This window comes from Ranitomeya variabilis, chromosome 3 (assembly GCF_051348905.1).
Source record: "Ranitomeya variabilis isolate aRanVar5 chromosome 3, aRanVar5.hap1, whole genome shotgun sequence".
Classification (NCBI taxonomy): Eukaryota; Metazoa; Chordata; class Amphibia; order Anura; family Dendrobatidae; genus Ranitomeya; species Ranitomeya variabilis.
In genome coordinates this window covers 80,347,276-80,361,734 of record NC_135234.1, presented here as the reverse complement: position 1 = coordinate 80,361,734, position 14,459 = coordinate 80,347,276, and the positions used below count along the sequence as shown (strand labels likewise).

Sequence of the window (14,459 nt, the reverse complement as noted above, 5' to 3'; positions counted from 1 at the left end):
ACAAGGTCAAAATTTGTCCAGAATTACTGACTGTTCTGCACACTTGTCAGGGATCCATAAAACCATGGCTGGGAAGCACTCACCTAAATGCAAAGGCTCCCATTCATGTTAGGTGGTACAGCCACCAAGGTAACTTTAGAAAGTATCATGAGAGTGCATTATGTACCACCTTCCCTGATTGGTAAAAAGACAGCAGGTGTCAGCTTGTAAGGTGCCAGAAGACGGTACCGTGGTAAAGCTGTTGCTGCTTGTCGTCATTTCGCTAATTGTGTCCTAGTCCCAGTGTTCTGTCTGTTGTAGAGTGTGATACATTCACTTCTAGACCGCAGGCCTCTGCTGTCCTCTGGTCTCCATCTTCAGGAACAGCCGCACTCATCAGTGACACCCGGTTCGTTTCCAGGCCTGGATTTAGGGGGGAAGGCCCAGATTTAGGGGGTGGGGGCCCGGGCCCTGGGCCACCCACCAAGCGGGAGCCTCCCACCAATATAGGGATAAATTTCTCAAAAACATGTAAAATACACGTCTCTTTGCTGTGAACCGTTTCTAGTGATAAGGAACATTTGACAAAAGAGAAACTTTTGAAAGTGTAGGGACCTGGCTACAGTCCTACATCTCAGTAGCTGGCGCAGAGCGGCAGAATCATGGCACCTGACCTGCGTCAGCATCCACTGACCTGGCTAGCCTAGCCAGACTTCCATAGTACCCTCCCTGTACCTAATGCTTAGCTTATGGCATGCTGCAGCCTTCTCCGATCCCAACAGAAGCTTCTAGGCGCTACCTATTCAGCTATATGATCGCTCCCTCAGATTAGATGAGATGAGGGTTTGTTCAGCTACCTTCGAGGAAGGAGGTGGAGCCACGATGTCGGCGCGAGAAGAGGATTCTCCACCGCGGAGAGTGGCAGGACATCACTCTGGATCTTCAGTTACTGAAGATCCAGAGGTGAAGTGGTTCAGTCTTCAGTGTCGCGGTGGGTGAGTATGATCTCTGTGTGTGTCTGTGTGTATGTGTGTGTCTGTCTGTCTTTCTTCAGAGACGAGGAGCCAAAAGATATCAGCACTGTAATTTTCATGTACAAGCTTATCATGGGAAAGGGTGTGCAGGACACTTTCCCAAATATTGAGATAGCTCTAAGGATATATCTACTTTTGATGGTAACAAACTGCAGTGGTGAGTGTTCCTTAGTTGAAAATTGATTAAGGACATCCATGAAGCAGGAACGACCTGTAAATTTGGCTATCATGAGCATCGAGTCAGATATACTGCGTGAATTGGACTTTAGTGACATCATTAGTGATTTTGCAGCACGAAAATCAAGGAAAGTGCCTGGATTGTAAAAAATGAATGATTTTACCTGAATTACTCTGCCTAAATGATTTTTGTAAATAAACTTGCGTTCGTTTCATTTTGTGTTTTTTCATTACATATTGCAACACCTTGAAAAATGGGCCTCCCTCCAAAATGGGCCCCGGGCCACCCACCTCTTAAATCCGGCCCTGTTCATTTCAACACATCAACGTTTACAGGACAGTTCAAGTACATCAGATTGTATCACGCAGTATCGGACACAGCACCCTCTGTTTCTTGTTTCAAGAATACAGTACCTTTCTTGCTTTACTTTCTGTTCTTCCTGAACTATCCCTACATCCACTGATCCTGTCAGCCCCAGTGATTTCACATCCAGTCCCACAGTATATCAAAGGTTCGATACCTTTCCCTCATGCAGTTCTACATCCATCTTCCTCTCTACAGAAGTGATTAAGGTGTTCTCCATAGCGCCTAGGCTCTGGACATTGCAGAAATGTCTGCAGGGGAGTCTTGTAAGGCCTCTTAGGCTGGTTTCACACTTGCGTTTCGTTGCGCTGCGGATGGCAGCGTACTTCCGCAAAAGTTTCCCTGCGGGCGCTGCACACCTCAAATCGCCGCATGCGGACACATCCACATACAACACATGTCCCTGCGGACCCAATGTTAAACATAGGTACGCAGGGAAACGCAGGCGGCAGTAGGCAGAGCTTCACAGAGGAAGCAAGGAGGAAGTACGCTGTCATCCGCAGCGCAACGAAACACAAGTGTGAAACCAGCCTTACCACCCAGAACACTGTGTACTCACTTCTGCTATTAGCTCACTGCACCTTGAACTTCACCTTGTCACTTAGCAAATGAACTCTCCTCCAGAAACAGGAAGCAGTCTCCTTTTACTGGCCCTAACCCTTCCCAATGTGGGCTAGACCAAACACTTAATTATATCTGTCCCTGAAGCCTGTTGCTGGGCAGATCTCCCTTACAAACACTATTCATCTTATAACAGTAAGCACTAAGCATATTACAATGCTTATCACACTCTTATATCCTAAATCTTTATTTATATCTTACTCTATGCAGTCCTATGCTGTACAATACCAACACTATTTATCTTGAGCACTAAACTATGTCTTATCCTGTGCTTGCCGTATGCATGTTCTGCACTATACACTACTCACATTGTACATACACTCTTTACTTATATGCTGTACATTACCATAACACAATACATGGCAATTCACGTGATATGACTACCTAACACATCTATGTATAAAAATGCTTGACAATGTTCACATGTCTTGATTGATGTCTTTAGGGGCAGGAACATGACAGTCCCTGTCCACTCTTGCAAGCTATGTGTTATGGCTGGCACCCTGCTACGTCGACCATGATCAGGTTTAGCGACGATCGCTGTCGTGTAACCATTTGGATGCCACTGTTAATCACGTTAAAGGGAACCTGTCTCCCCAAAAATCAGATGAGCTAAGCCCACCGGCATCAAGGGCTTATCTACAGCATTCTGTAATGCTGTAGATAAGCCCCCAATGTATCCTAAAAGATGAGAAAAAGAGGTTAGATTATACTCACCCAGGGGCGATCGCGGTCCGGGACCTCCCATCCTCTTACGATGACGTCCTCTTCTTGTCTTCACGCTGCGGCTCCGGCACAGGCGTACTCTTGTCTGTCCTGTTGAGGGCAGAGCAAAGTACTGCAGTGCGCAGGCGCCGGGAAAGGTCAGAGAGGCCCAGCGCCTGCGCACTGCAGTACTTTGCTCTGCCCTCAACAGGGCAGGCAAAGTACGCCTGTACCGGAGCCGCAGCGTGAAGACAAGAAGAGGACGTCATCGTAAGAAGATGGGAGGCTTCGGACCGGACCGCGACGCCCATCGGACCAGACCGCAGCGGGATCGCCCCTGTGTGAGTATAATCTAACCTCTTTTTCTCATCTTTCAGGATACATCGGGGACTTATCTACAGCATTACAGAATGCTGTAGATAAGCCCCTGATGCCGGTGGGCTTAGCTCATCTTCGATTTTGGGGGTGACAGGTTCCCTTTACAAATATATGATTAATTGAGGTAGAGGGCTCCATCTTTAAGCATATTGACACCTCGTGATCACGAGTCCTTTTAGCTGCAATGACAGCCCGAGGCTAAAGGTACCTTCACACGAAACGACATTATAACGATATCGCTAGCAATCCGTGACGTTGCAGCGTCCTCGCTAGCGATATCGTTTCGTTTGACACGCAGCAGCGATCAGGATCCTGCTGTGATGTCGCTGGTCGCTGAATAAAGTCCAGAACTTTATTTGGTCGTCCGATCGCTGTGTATCGTTGTGTTTGAAAGCAAAAGCAACGATACCAGCGATATTTTACACTGGTAACCAGGGTAAACATCGGGTTACTAAACGCAGGGCCGCGCTTAGTTACCCGATGTTTACCCTGGTTACTAGCGTAAAATGTAAAAAAAACAAACAGCACATACTCACATTGCGTCCCCTGCAGTCTGCTTCCTCCTCTGACTCAGCGCCGCAAAGTGAAAGTGAAAGCAGCACAGCGGTGACGTCACCGCTCTGCTCTCACTGTACGGCGCTCAGTCAGTCAGGAAGCAGAAGCTGGGGGACGTGAATGTAAGTATGTGCTGTTTGTTTTTTTTAGATTTTACGCTGGTAACCAGGGTAAACATCGGGTTACTAAGCGCGGCCCTGCGCTTAGTTACCCGATGTTTACCCTGGTTACCAGGGGACCTCGGCATAGTTGATCGCTGCAGAGCGGTCTGTGTGACAGCTCTCCAGCGACCAAACAGCGACGCTGCAGCGATCGACATCGTTGTCGCTATCGCTGCAGCGTCGCTTCGTGTGAAGGTACCTTAAGTAATAGTCTCAGAGAAAGTTAAGGTACCGTCACACTAAACGATATCGCTAGCGATCCGTGACGTTGCAGCGTCCTGGCTAGCGATATCGTTTAGTTTGACACGCAGCAGCGATCAGGATCCTGCTGTGATATCGCTGGTCGCTGAATAAAGTCCAGAACTTTATTTGGTCGTCCGATCGCTGTGTATCGTTGTGTTTGACACCAAATGCAACGATACCAGCGATGTTTTACACTGGTAACCAGGGTAAACATCGGGTTACTAAGCGCAGGGCCGCGCTTAGTAACCCGATGTTTACCCTGGTTACCAGCGTAAAAGTAAAAAAAACAAACAGTACATACTTACATGCGTCCCCCAGCGTCTGCTTCCTGACACTGAGCGCCGGCCCTAAAGTGAAAGTGAAAGCACCAGCGGTGACGTCACCGCTGTGCTTGTTAGGGCCGGAGCTCAGTCAGTGTCAGGAAGCAGACGCTGGGGGACGCATGTAAGTATGTACTGTTTGTTTTTTTTACTTTTACGCTGGCAACCAGGGTAAACATCGGGTTACTAAGCGCGGCCCTGCGCTTAGCAACCCGATGTTTACCCTGGTTACCCGGGGACCTCGGCATCGTTGGTCGCTGGAGAGCGGTCTGTATGACAGCTCTCCAGCGATCAAACAGCGACGCTGCAGCGATCGGCATCGTTGTCGCTATCGCTGCAGTGTCGCTTAATGTGACGGTACCTTTAGCCTGTTAGGTCCTGCGATAAACAGAGTCTAACAGGCTGTCTCAGAAGTATTGCAGTGTGAATCCAGCAACCAAAATGGAAATATGTTCAAATCCCATAGTGGAACTAAGTAAAAATGTAAAAAAAATAAAATAAAAATGTTCAGCAAGAATAAAGGCTGCCTTTTAAAAAGGCCGCATTAATGTAAATACAAACATAATTTTAAAAAACTCACTTAATTGGTATCACCACATCTTGGAACAAAACAAGCTATAAAACTCTCATATTAGTCAACCCATATGGTGAACATTGTGAAAAAAAATAATAATAAAAAAACTCTCCAAAAAATGTTGCTTTTTTATCATACTGAAAATGGAATAAAAAGTGATCTAAAAGTCACATTAAAACAGTAAAAATGTATCATTGAAAATGATCTCATCACACCCAAAAAAAGCCGTCATATCATTTTCAGCAGAGAAATAATAATAAAAAAAGTTACAGCTCTCAGAATACGACAATGAAAAATCAAATTAATTTTTGATAAAAGGTTGGTTTTAGCAGAAAAGTAGCCAAGAATAAAAATACCTATATAAATCTGGTATCACGTTGACCCGAAGAACTAAGCTGTCCTATCACTTTTACCACACAGTGAACGGCGTAAAGGAACCTTGAAACTCCCCAATTTGTTTTTTTGTTCAGACTCAATAAAAAACTATTATAAAATATTATGTACCATAAAATGTTAACCAATAAAAACTTCCAAAATTGGGTTGTTGGGGTTTCTGCTGGTTTGGCACCCGAGAGACTCTCTCAAATGCAATATGATTGTCCGCAATCTCCTCCAGCCAGGTTTGAGCTCAAAAACGTAGCTCTGCCGTGTACCCAAACAGCAGTGTTTGGCCACATACCATATGTTGGGTCTATTTTTTCTTCTTACCCCTTGAGAAGATTACATTTTTGGGGGTAAGTCAATATATTAGTGGAAAGAACACGTCAGAGTTGCAAAATGAGGCTTTGTCCTAAGATTGTCTAATATAAGTTTACACACAGATATAGCGCACTGTGATGATGGTCACACAGTCCCTTTCTTCATGGTATTCCTCTTCGTTGACAACGGTGTGAAAAGAGTCTAAACGCATACTTAATATGTCGCAGGTTGTGAAAATCACCACATTCTGGTGATTTAATTTGGTAAATCTCCCCTGATCTACTCATAAAACGGCTGATCATAAGTAGCTCAGTGGACATGACGGTACTCGGAGTGGGACTTGTGTGCCCCGTGGGTTTAGAGTGCACAAGCGCCCACTAACGCAGTGTTATTAAATGCCCTGATGTATAGGAGGCAGTGATCTTGGCATGGGTATGGATATATGGCACTATTCCTCTAGTAAAGGACTAGAGTTGCCCAAATTGGCATCAAACTCTTTCGCTCTAGGATAGGACAGATGTGATCATCTTATTAATATGAGGATTCCTTTTGTTCCCTCCTGACTTGAGTTGTCTTTTTCAGAATCTGAAGGTGAAAGGACCGAAGGACTCAAAGGAGCAGCCGACGTCTGTTACCATGGAAGGTACTGATCCCCTCTCTGCCTGTCGTCATATCTTCCAGTCTTTGTGTCTGTTGCTTGTCTCCATCCTATGATCACCTTTTTTCGTCATGTCTGAACATCTGAGCCATAGTAGGGGACACATTTTCTCAAGGTCACTTCTGCGATTGCTGGCTAGGGCATGAACGATATCATTGCCCTGATTAGCGCTATCGGCACCGGACTCCAGTAGAGTGAATTCACCCTTTAGGTGCCGGAGCGCTGGCAGCACTCTACAGGAGGATGCCTGGTTCTTCTGCATCTGGAGCTGCTTGTCTCCTCTTACCTTACCGTCTACCCCTCCTCAGTTAAGCTTTTTGTTTTCAATGAAATCTTTCATGACATCATTGATTTGCTCGGCTGTTTGATGCTCTTTTATGCTTGCTCTAGATCCTTCTCGTTTTGGGCACGGTTGTGTGCTCTAGCTATTGCTTTGGGGACAATACATTCCTTAAAACGCGTGGAAGTGAGGAGGAAACAATTTCTCCGAATCCCTCTTTAAAATGCCGATGCTGTCCACCTTGAGCACTCCTCGCAGTCCCGCTCCTCCTCTTACCATCCCTCCCACCTCCCCTCATTGCATGGAGTGCATGTCTGTGACTATGTGGTAGCCTGCATGTTAGGTGGCTGCTATTGTGCTGAAGATAGCAGATTGGCTTGTGCCGGCTGGTGATGGGGAGTGGGACGAGACATGGCTGGATGCTGGGGCAATGGAAATTCTCTTCATCTTCCGTCTTTGCTGTAATTGCACTTATGGTAAAGTGGATCTTCTTTTCTCTTCGGCTTGTGCTTTATTTGTGCCCTGTGCTTTTATGATATATTGACAGGAGTGAATGCTTCATTCAAATAGCCTTGTATTTCATTCATATCCCTCTAATTTGGGAGACGGTGAATCTGTCACTCCGTAATATACTCTTGGGAATTTTAATCAGTTTTCCGCTGTCATGTAGGAGAAGCTTTCGGTGACCGTTGCTTTTTTGATTGCAAGCTTCACCGCACAGGGCTGTCATTCCCTATTGTCATTCCCTATTGTCTTCTGTAGCCACGTTCCTGCTGCTTGTCTCCAGCTGCTTTGCTCTTTTGTCTTCCAATACTGGTAGATAGTGACTGGTGAGAGCGGGGCATTCATCCTCTGCAAAGTGCAGGGACGGAGAATGGAGTTGTAAAAGGGTCTTGTGCTCGGCCATGTGTCTCCTGGTCCAGAGGGAGAGAACAAGAGCTCGGGGTTGTGTGGAATTTGCACTCGCCTCCATTGATACTTTGCATTGACATTTAGTTGAAAGTATTATGGCTGTAAAGTCTGTCCTGTGGCGAGGGGCGTACCTGATGATGAAACTCTGGTGTCTAAGCAAACATGGGGAGCTCTGTGCATGAGTGGAGCGTGCGGTTGGGGAGGGTCAGACACACTGCAGACTGATGCATTCATGTCACTGACTAAACAATGGACATGGAGGACTGTGCTGTGGCGGGTCAGCCGATGGGATCCTGCCACCCTGAAGCGCCTATGCTGTGTATTATACATATGTGTGTATATGTATGTGTATATATATATATATATATATATATATATATATATATATATATATATATATATATATATATATATACAAACACCACTCTCCAGCGCACACCACTCACTCTCCAGCTCAGTGCACACCTCTCACACTCACCTTCCAGTCCAGTGCACACCTCTCACACTCACCCTCCAGCGCACACCCCTCACACCCTCCAGCGCACACCTCTCACACTCACCCTCCAGCGCACACCTCTCACACCCTCCAGCGCACACCTCTCACACCCTCCAGCGCACACCTCTCACACCCTCCAGCGCACACCTCTCACACTCACCCTCCAGCACACACCACTCACACTCACCCTCCAGCGCACACCACTCACACTCACTCTCCAGCTCAGCGCACACCTCTCACACTCACCCTCCAGCACACACCTCTCACCCTCCAGCGCACAACACTCACTCTCCAGCTCAGCGCACACCTCACACTCGCCCTCCAGCGCACACCTCTCACACTCACTCTCCAGCGCACACCTCTCACACTCACTCTCCAGCGCACACCACTCACACTCACTCTCCAGCTCAGCGCACACCTCACACTCACCCTCCAGCACACACCTCTCACCCTCCAGCACACACCTCTCACCCTCCAGCGCACAACACTCACTCTCCAGCTCAGCGCACACCTCACACTCACCCTCCAGCGCACACCTCTCACACTCACTCTCCAGCGCACACCTCTCACACTCACTCTCCAGCGCACACCTCTCACTCTCCCTCCAGCGCACACCTCTCACACTCTCCAGTGCACACCTCTCACACTCGCCCTCCAGCGCACACCACTCAGTCACTCTCCAGCTCAGCGTGCACCTCTCACACTCACCCTCCAGCGCACACCTCTCACACTCACCCTCCAGCGCACACCACTCACACTCACCCTCCAGCGCACACCTCTCACACTCACCCTCCAGCGCACACCTCACACTCACCCTTCAACGCACACCTCTCACACTCACCCTCCAGCGCACGCCTCTCACACTCACCCTCCAGCGCACACCTCTCACACTCACCCTCCAGCGCACACCTCTCACACTCACCCTCCAGCGCACACCACTCACACTCACCCTCCAGCGCACGCCTCTCACAATCACCCTCCAGCGCACGCCTCTCACACTCACCCTCCAGCGCACGCCTCTCACACTCACCCTCCAGCGCACACCTCTCACACTCACCCTCCAGCGCACACCTCTCACACTCACCCTCCAGCGCACACCACTCACACTCACCCTCCAGCGCACGCCTCTCACAATCACCCTCCAGCGCACACCTCTCACACTCACCCTCCAGCGCACACCTCTCACACTCACCCTCCAGCGCACACCTCTCACACTCACCCTCCAGCGCACACCTCTCACACTCACCCTCCAGCGCACACCTCTCACACTCACCCTCCAGCGCACACCTCTCACACTCACCCTCCAGCGCACACCTCTCACACTCACCCTCCAGCGCACACCTCTCACACTCACCCTCCAGCGCACACCTCTCACACTCACCCTCCAGCGCACACCTCTCACACTCACCCTCCAGCTCAGCACACGCACAAACATATATGTTAATGAATCAGATATTTATATAGAAATGTACGTGTTGTGATAATTTAGGGGGAAAGTTATCTGTGGGAGTCGCCATTTTCTGGGTTAGATGATTGGCATCTCAATACACATTGTCCATAGCTTTCCTCCTGGTGACAGTGGTGCCTGCAGGATTGGCACGATCTGTTCGGTTCCTCAGGCGCAGAGTGTGACCAAGTCACATCCTATTTTTTTTTTTTTTTTTAAAGGGAGCGGTGACAGCAAGCTTGTAATGAATGAGTCTAATTAGCTGAAGTCATGGAGCGTCCGGATGCAGTGGGATCCTCCCTTCTCGCCACCAGTTCTAACCATTCGATCCTATGTGACACACAATAAAACCTGCTTTCTTTTTCTGCTGTGCACGTTCCCTGATTGCATAAAATGTGACAGAATTGAGACAGATCTGCCACTTTCCTCACTGCCCCGCTGTATTAATACGTCGCTCAGGAAAACTCTATTCCAGATAGTCATTTTCGGTCCTGTATCAGAACCTGGACGCTGATTGCGCAGCCACATGCCGCCTTGGAAATTTGCTAATGAAAGTTCAACTTCACTTTCTCTTGAAAAGGCGACTGATTTCCCTGACTGGCAATGGAGAGAGATGTTATATTCCCTGCTAATATTCGGGAATTGTATCCGCTAGACACCGGTATGATTGACCTAATTGTATACAAGAACTGTAAAGGACGGACGGGTCTCTGAACCTATGGCGATCACAGCAGCGGTGTTCTCCTGGTAATGGCCGGCTCTGCTGTGACTTATTGCTAATCCGAAAAATAATGTGTTCAGATATGTGCACTACCATACATAAGAGTGAGTAAGAAAAGGTTTTGTTCGTGCTCCAGTGCAATTACAGTAGTATCTTTGTAATTATTTTTTTTTATTTAAAATTTCCTTCCGATTGGGGCCAAAGCTCCTATTGTGCAATACAAGTCTGTAGCATCAACCAAATCGTTTTTGTGGTCTTCATCCACGGAGACACATAAGTGTTCCTATGAACTGTAGACAAAAATTGGAGATTTTCAATAAGACTTGGTTTGTCACCTCCATGCTCCATGCCAGAGCCTTACTCCAGTCCTTTACTCCATGCTCCACGCCAGAGCCTTACTCCAGTCCTTTACTCCATGCTCCACGCCAGAGCCTTACTCCAGTCCTTTACTCCATGCTCCACGCCAGAGCCTTACTCCAGTCCTTTACTCCATGCTCCACGCCAGAGCCTTACTCCAGTCCTTTACTCCATTCTCCACGCCAGAGCCTTACTCCAGTCCTTTACTCCATGCTCCACGCCAGAGCCTTACTCCAGTCCTTTACTCCATGCTCCACGCCAGAGCCTTACTCCAGTCCTTGACTCTGGATTTTATGTATGCATGAAACACAAAACTAAACAAAAATAATCTCGCTGCGATACACAATATATGGACAGAAGTATTGGGACACTTACACAATACGTCTGCTAGAGACTTTGACCTTCAATTTTAAATCCATAGACATTAAAGGGGTTGTCCACTATTTTCAGTTAACACACACATACAGTACATACATACATACATAGAACACACATACAGAACATGCACCATGCGACATGTGACAACATGCAGCGACATGCGACGACATGCAGCATGTGACATGTGACGACATGCAGCATGCGACGACATGCAGCATGCAACATGTGACGACATAGGACATGCGGCAGCATGCGACATGTGACATCAATCATGCGACATGCAGCATGCGACATGTGTCGACATGTACCATGCGACAACATGCGAAATGCGACATGTACCATGCGACGACGTGACAGCATGCGACATGTGACGACATGTACCAAGCGGCGACATGCGACATGTACCATGCGACGACATGCAGCATGTGACATCATGCGATGACATGCACCATGCGGCATCATGCGATGACATGCGCCATGCGGCGACATGCGCCATGCGACGACATGCAACATGTGACATCATGCGACATCCACCATGCGACATGTGATGGCATGCGACGACATGCACCATGCGATGACATACACCATGCGATGACATACACCATGCGACATGCAACGTGACATCATGCGACATGCCACATACAATACATACATACAACATACATATAGACATACAGTACATATAACATAGAGTACATACTCACCATCACTTGTCACTTTGTTCCCCGAAGCCAGTGTCACCTGTAAAAAAAATATTAAAATAATAAACAATATACTCCCTGATGTCCCTCAACGATCTCCCGTGGAGAGCAGGAGCATCAGCTGATGCGACCGCTCTCCAGGAATACAATGATGGAAGGTATCCTTCCACAATGTATTCCTACGCCCCTGTGAGAAAATAGTCCCTAGTCTCACTTTTGGCATTGCTGTGTGAGAAAGTTCCCACACAGCTTTTTGCCATAAAGTGAGACCAGTGCTTTGCTTCTCAGCATTCTGCGACCCCGCTCTGTGACCTTACGTGGTCTCCACTTCGTGGCTGATTTGCTGCTGTTCCTTCCACTTTTCAATAATACCACTCTTAGCTCATGGAAGAAATGTCATGAACCGACTAATTTCAGGACCGCGCTGGTATCACTGAGCTCTTTAGAACGAGCCATTGTGTCATTAATGTTGGTAAAGCCAGACGGCACGGCGAGGGGCTGTGATAATGGGACTGAATGGAAAAAACTGAATCTAGTGCCTTTCCCAATACTTTTGTCCATGTAGGATGGTGGATAGGCAGGTGTGTTCAGATATGTCTACTTTGTGAGGATTGTATGCGTCATGAGGGTCATTTCTATGTTATGTATTTTGTACTTTCCACCCTGATGTCCTACAAAAAGCTGAGAAGGTTAATCCCCCAGTGACACGTGTGCTGTTTTAATGGCGTCAATGTATATTTTGATCGTATGTGCTTAAAGCTCCCAATAACTGGATCAACCGCCTTCCATTTACACGTAGATCTCCAGAGATCCCTCTCCTGAGTCTTTAATTTAAAAGTGGGAACCTTTACATATGCATCAATCTTGGTAACTTTTGTAAACAGCCTTTGCTACAGAGTATAAAAGTGTCAGAATTTTGGGATAACCAAACAAAATGACCAAACTGTGGCCACTTCTCAAACCTGTTCCAATTTTTCACTTGGTTGCATAGTTACACTCAGGGTTTTTTCCCCAAAATATTTATTACCTATCCGCACAATAGATGATGTATGATCTCTTGGGGTGCAATTTTGTTGGACCCTTACTGAACCGGAGTACAGGGGTCACAGTGTCCTGTGTGAATTGTGCAGTAGTGTCCACCACTTCTTTCACTTATGATCCGCTGCCCCCGTCAGTCCTGTAATAGTGAGTGGAGCTGTTGTCATGCAGGCGCACGAACAGTCCATCCGCAGGGGAGTTCGGACCCCCATTTTTGAGATTGTTGAGGTGGTTGATAAAATGGTTTTTCAACTACGGTATATATATATGAAGTGGCTAAAATTTATTTGTGGTCCTCCAAAATTCTTTATGGCATATGGATAGGGTTGTCTTTATAAGACAGTCCCTTTAACTTCGTTATTCTGAAATGCCTCATGCCATCGTTCTGCTGAGCACGCAGCTTTACAGAAATCTCTCAATAAAAAATATAACCTTGAACATACAAGGATTTATTGACTTTTTCTTCCCATATTACGTTTCAATACTATAAAGAATGTAAGTGACACCTTGGAGCATCTTTCCTGTGGTCACTGATATGTGGTCTATTCCCTTACATTGGATGCTTGCTCCATTTCAGGAAGCATCTCTGCCAGCCATCAACTCTGGCAATGTAGAATTGGAGACGTGCACAGTGTCTTAAAGGGGTTGTCCACTACTAGGACAGCCCGTCCTTAAACTTAATGTTCGGCCCCAATAAAATAATAAAGCCTATACTCTCCTCCTGAGCCGGCGGTGTCGTCACTCGCTCTCCCCTGGGCTGTGATGCCGTATTGTGACTCCGATGCCCAATCAGCGCTCAGTCATTGTTGTCGCCTTCGGAGAAACTGAACATGAAGATGAAGCCGGGGATCAGCTGCAGCCATGACTTCCTCTTCATGTTCAGTTTGTCCAAAGGCAGAGATGGTGACACCAGCCATGATAGGGCGCTGGGCATAACCGCATCACAGCCCCGGGACCGCGAATGCCGACACTGCTGGAACAGAGCAGGCACTGGAGGCAAGTATAGGCTTTATTATTTTATCGGGGCTGAACATTTAGTTTAAGGACGGGTTGTCCTAGTAGTGGACAACCCCTTCAATGTAAAAGTTGAAATAATATACTAATCAAATTTTTTTTTTTTCTTTTTTGTTTTGTTGCATGAATATGGAAACTTTTTAGGAAGTTTCCATATTCATGCAACAAAACAAAAAAGATTTTCATTCTGGATGATTATTTTTATTACCTCTATGTATAGAGGAAAAGCCTTTAGAAATTAATTATAGGGAATTTTTCAGCAGAATATCACCTCCCCAAATTGTCTATATGTGCATGTAGGTCTTTCAAATATAAGTCCAGCAATGCCTTCACATGGCCAGTCTGATCCTCCAATACCGATAAATCAGCGATTAAATTGATATGCAAATGAAGCTGAAGGGCTGTGGTAGATCTGAAGCCTCTGTCACTCCAGCTCTATTCTCCGCTCAGCGCCTCCTGTGTGACTTCCTGCAATAGAGCTGGAGTGACAGCGGCTTCAAATCTACAATAGCTCTTCAGCTTCCTTTGCAGATAAATTTAAACTCTTGATTTCATAGTGTCGAAGTAGTGGACTGGTCATGTAAAGGTATGGATGGACTTGTATTTGAAAGAGCTACATGCACTTATAAATAGTTTGGAGGGTGAAA

At 46.9% G+C, this 14,459-nt stretch overlaps 1 protein-coding gene across 7 annotated transcripts in view; it reads left to right on the top strand.

The window, feature by feature from the left end:
* ABR (ABR activator of RhoGEF and GTPase) overlaps positions 1-14,459 on the top strand; it is a 430,921-nt gene that overhangs the window by 280,057 nt on the left and 136,405 nt on the right. For 6 of the 7 annotated variants that reach the window (XM_077294251.1, XM_077294253.1, XM_077294252.1 and 3 more), the window contains one exon: positions 6,393-6,453. In XM_077294251.1, the coding sequence (XP_077150366.1) occupies positions 6,393-6,453 (61 nt within the window). Of the gene's footprint in view, positions 1-6,392; positions 6,454-7,065; positions 7,225-14,459 lie in introns of those variants that run through there. The other variant, XM_077294258.1, reaches the window with a different exon arrangement.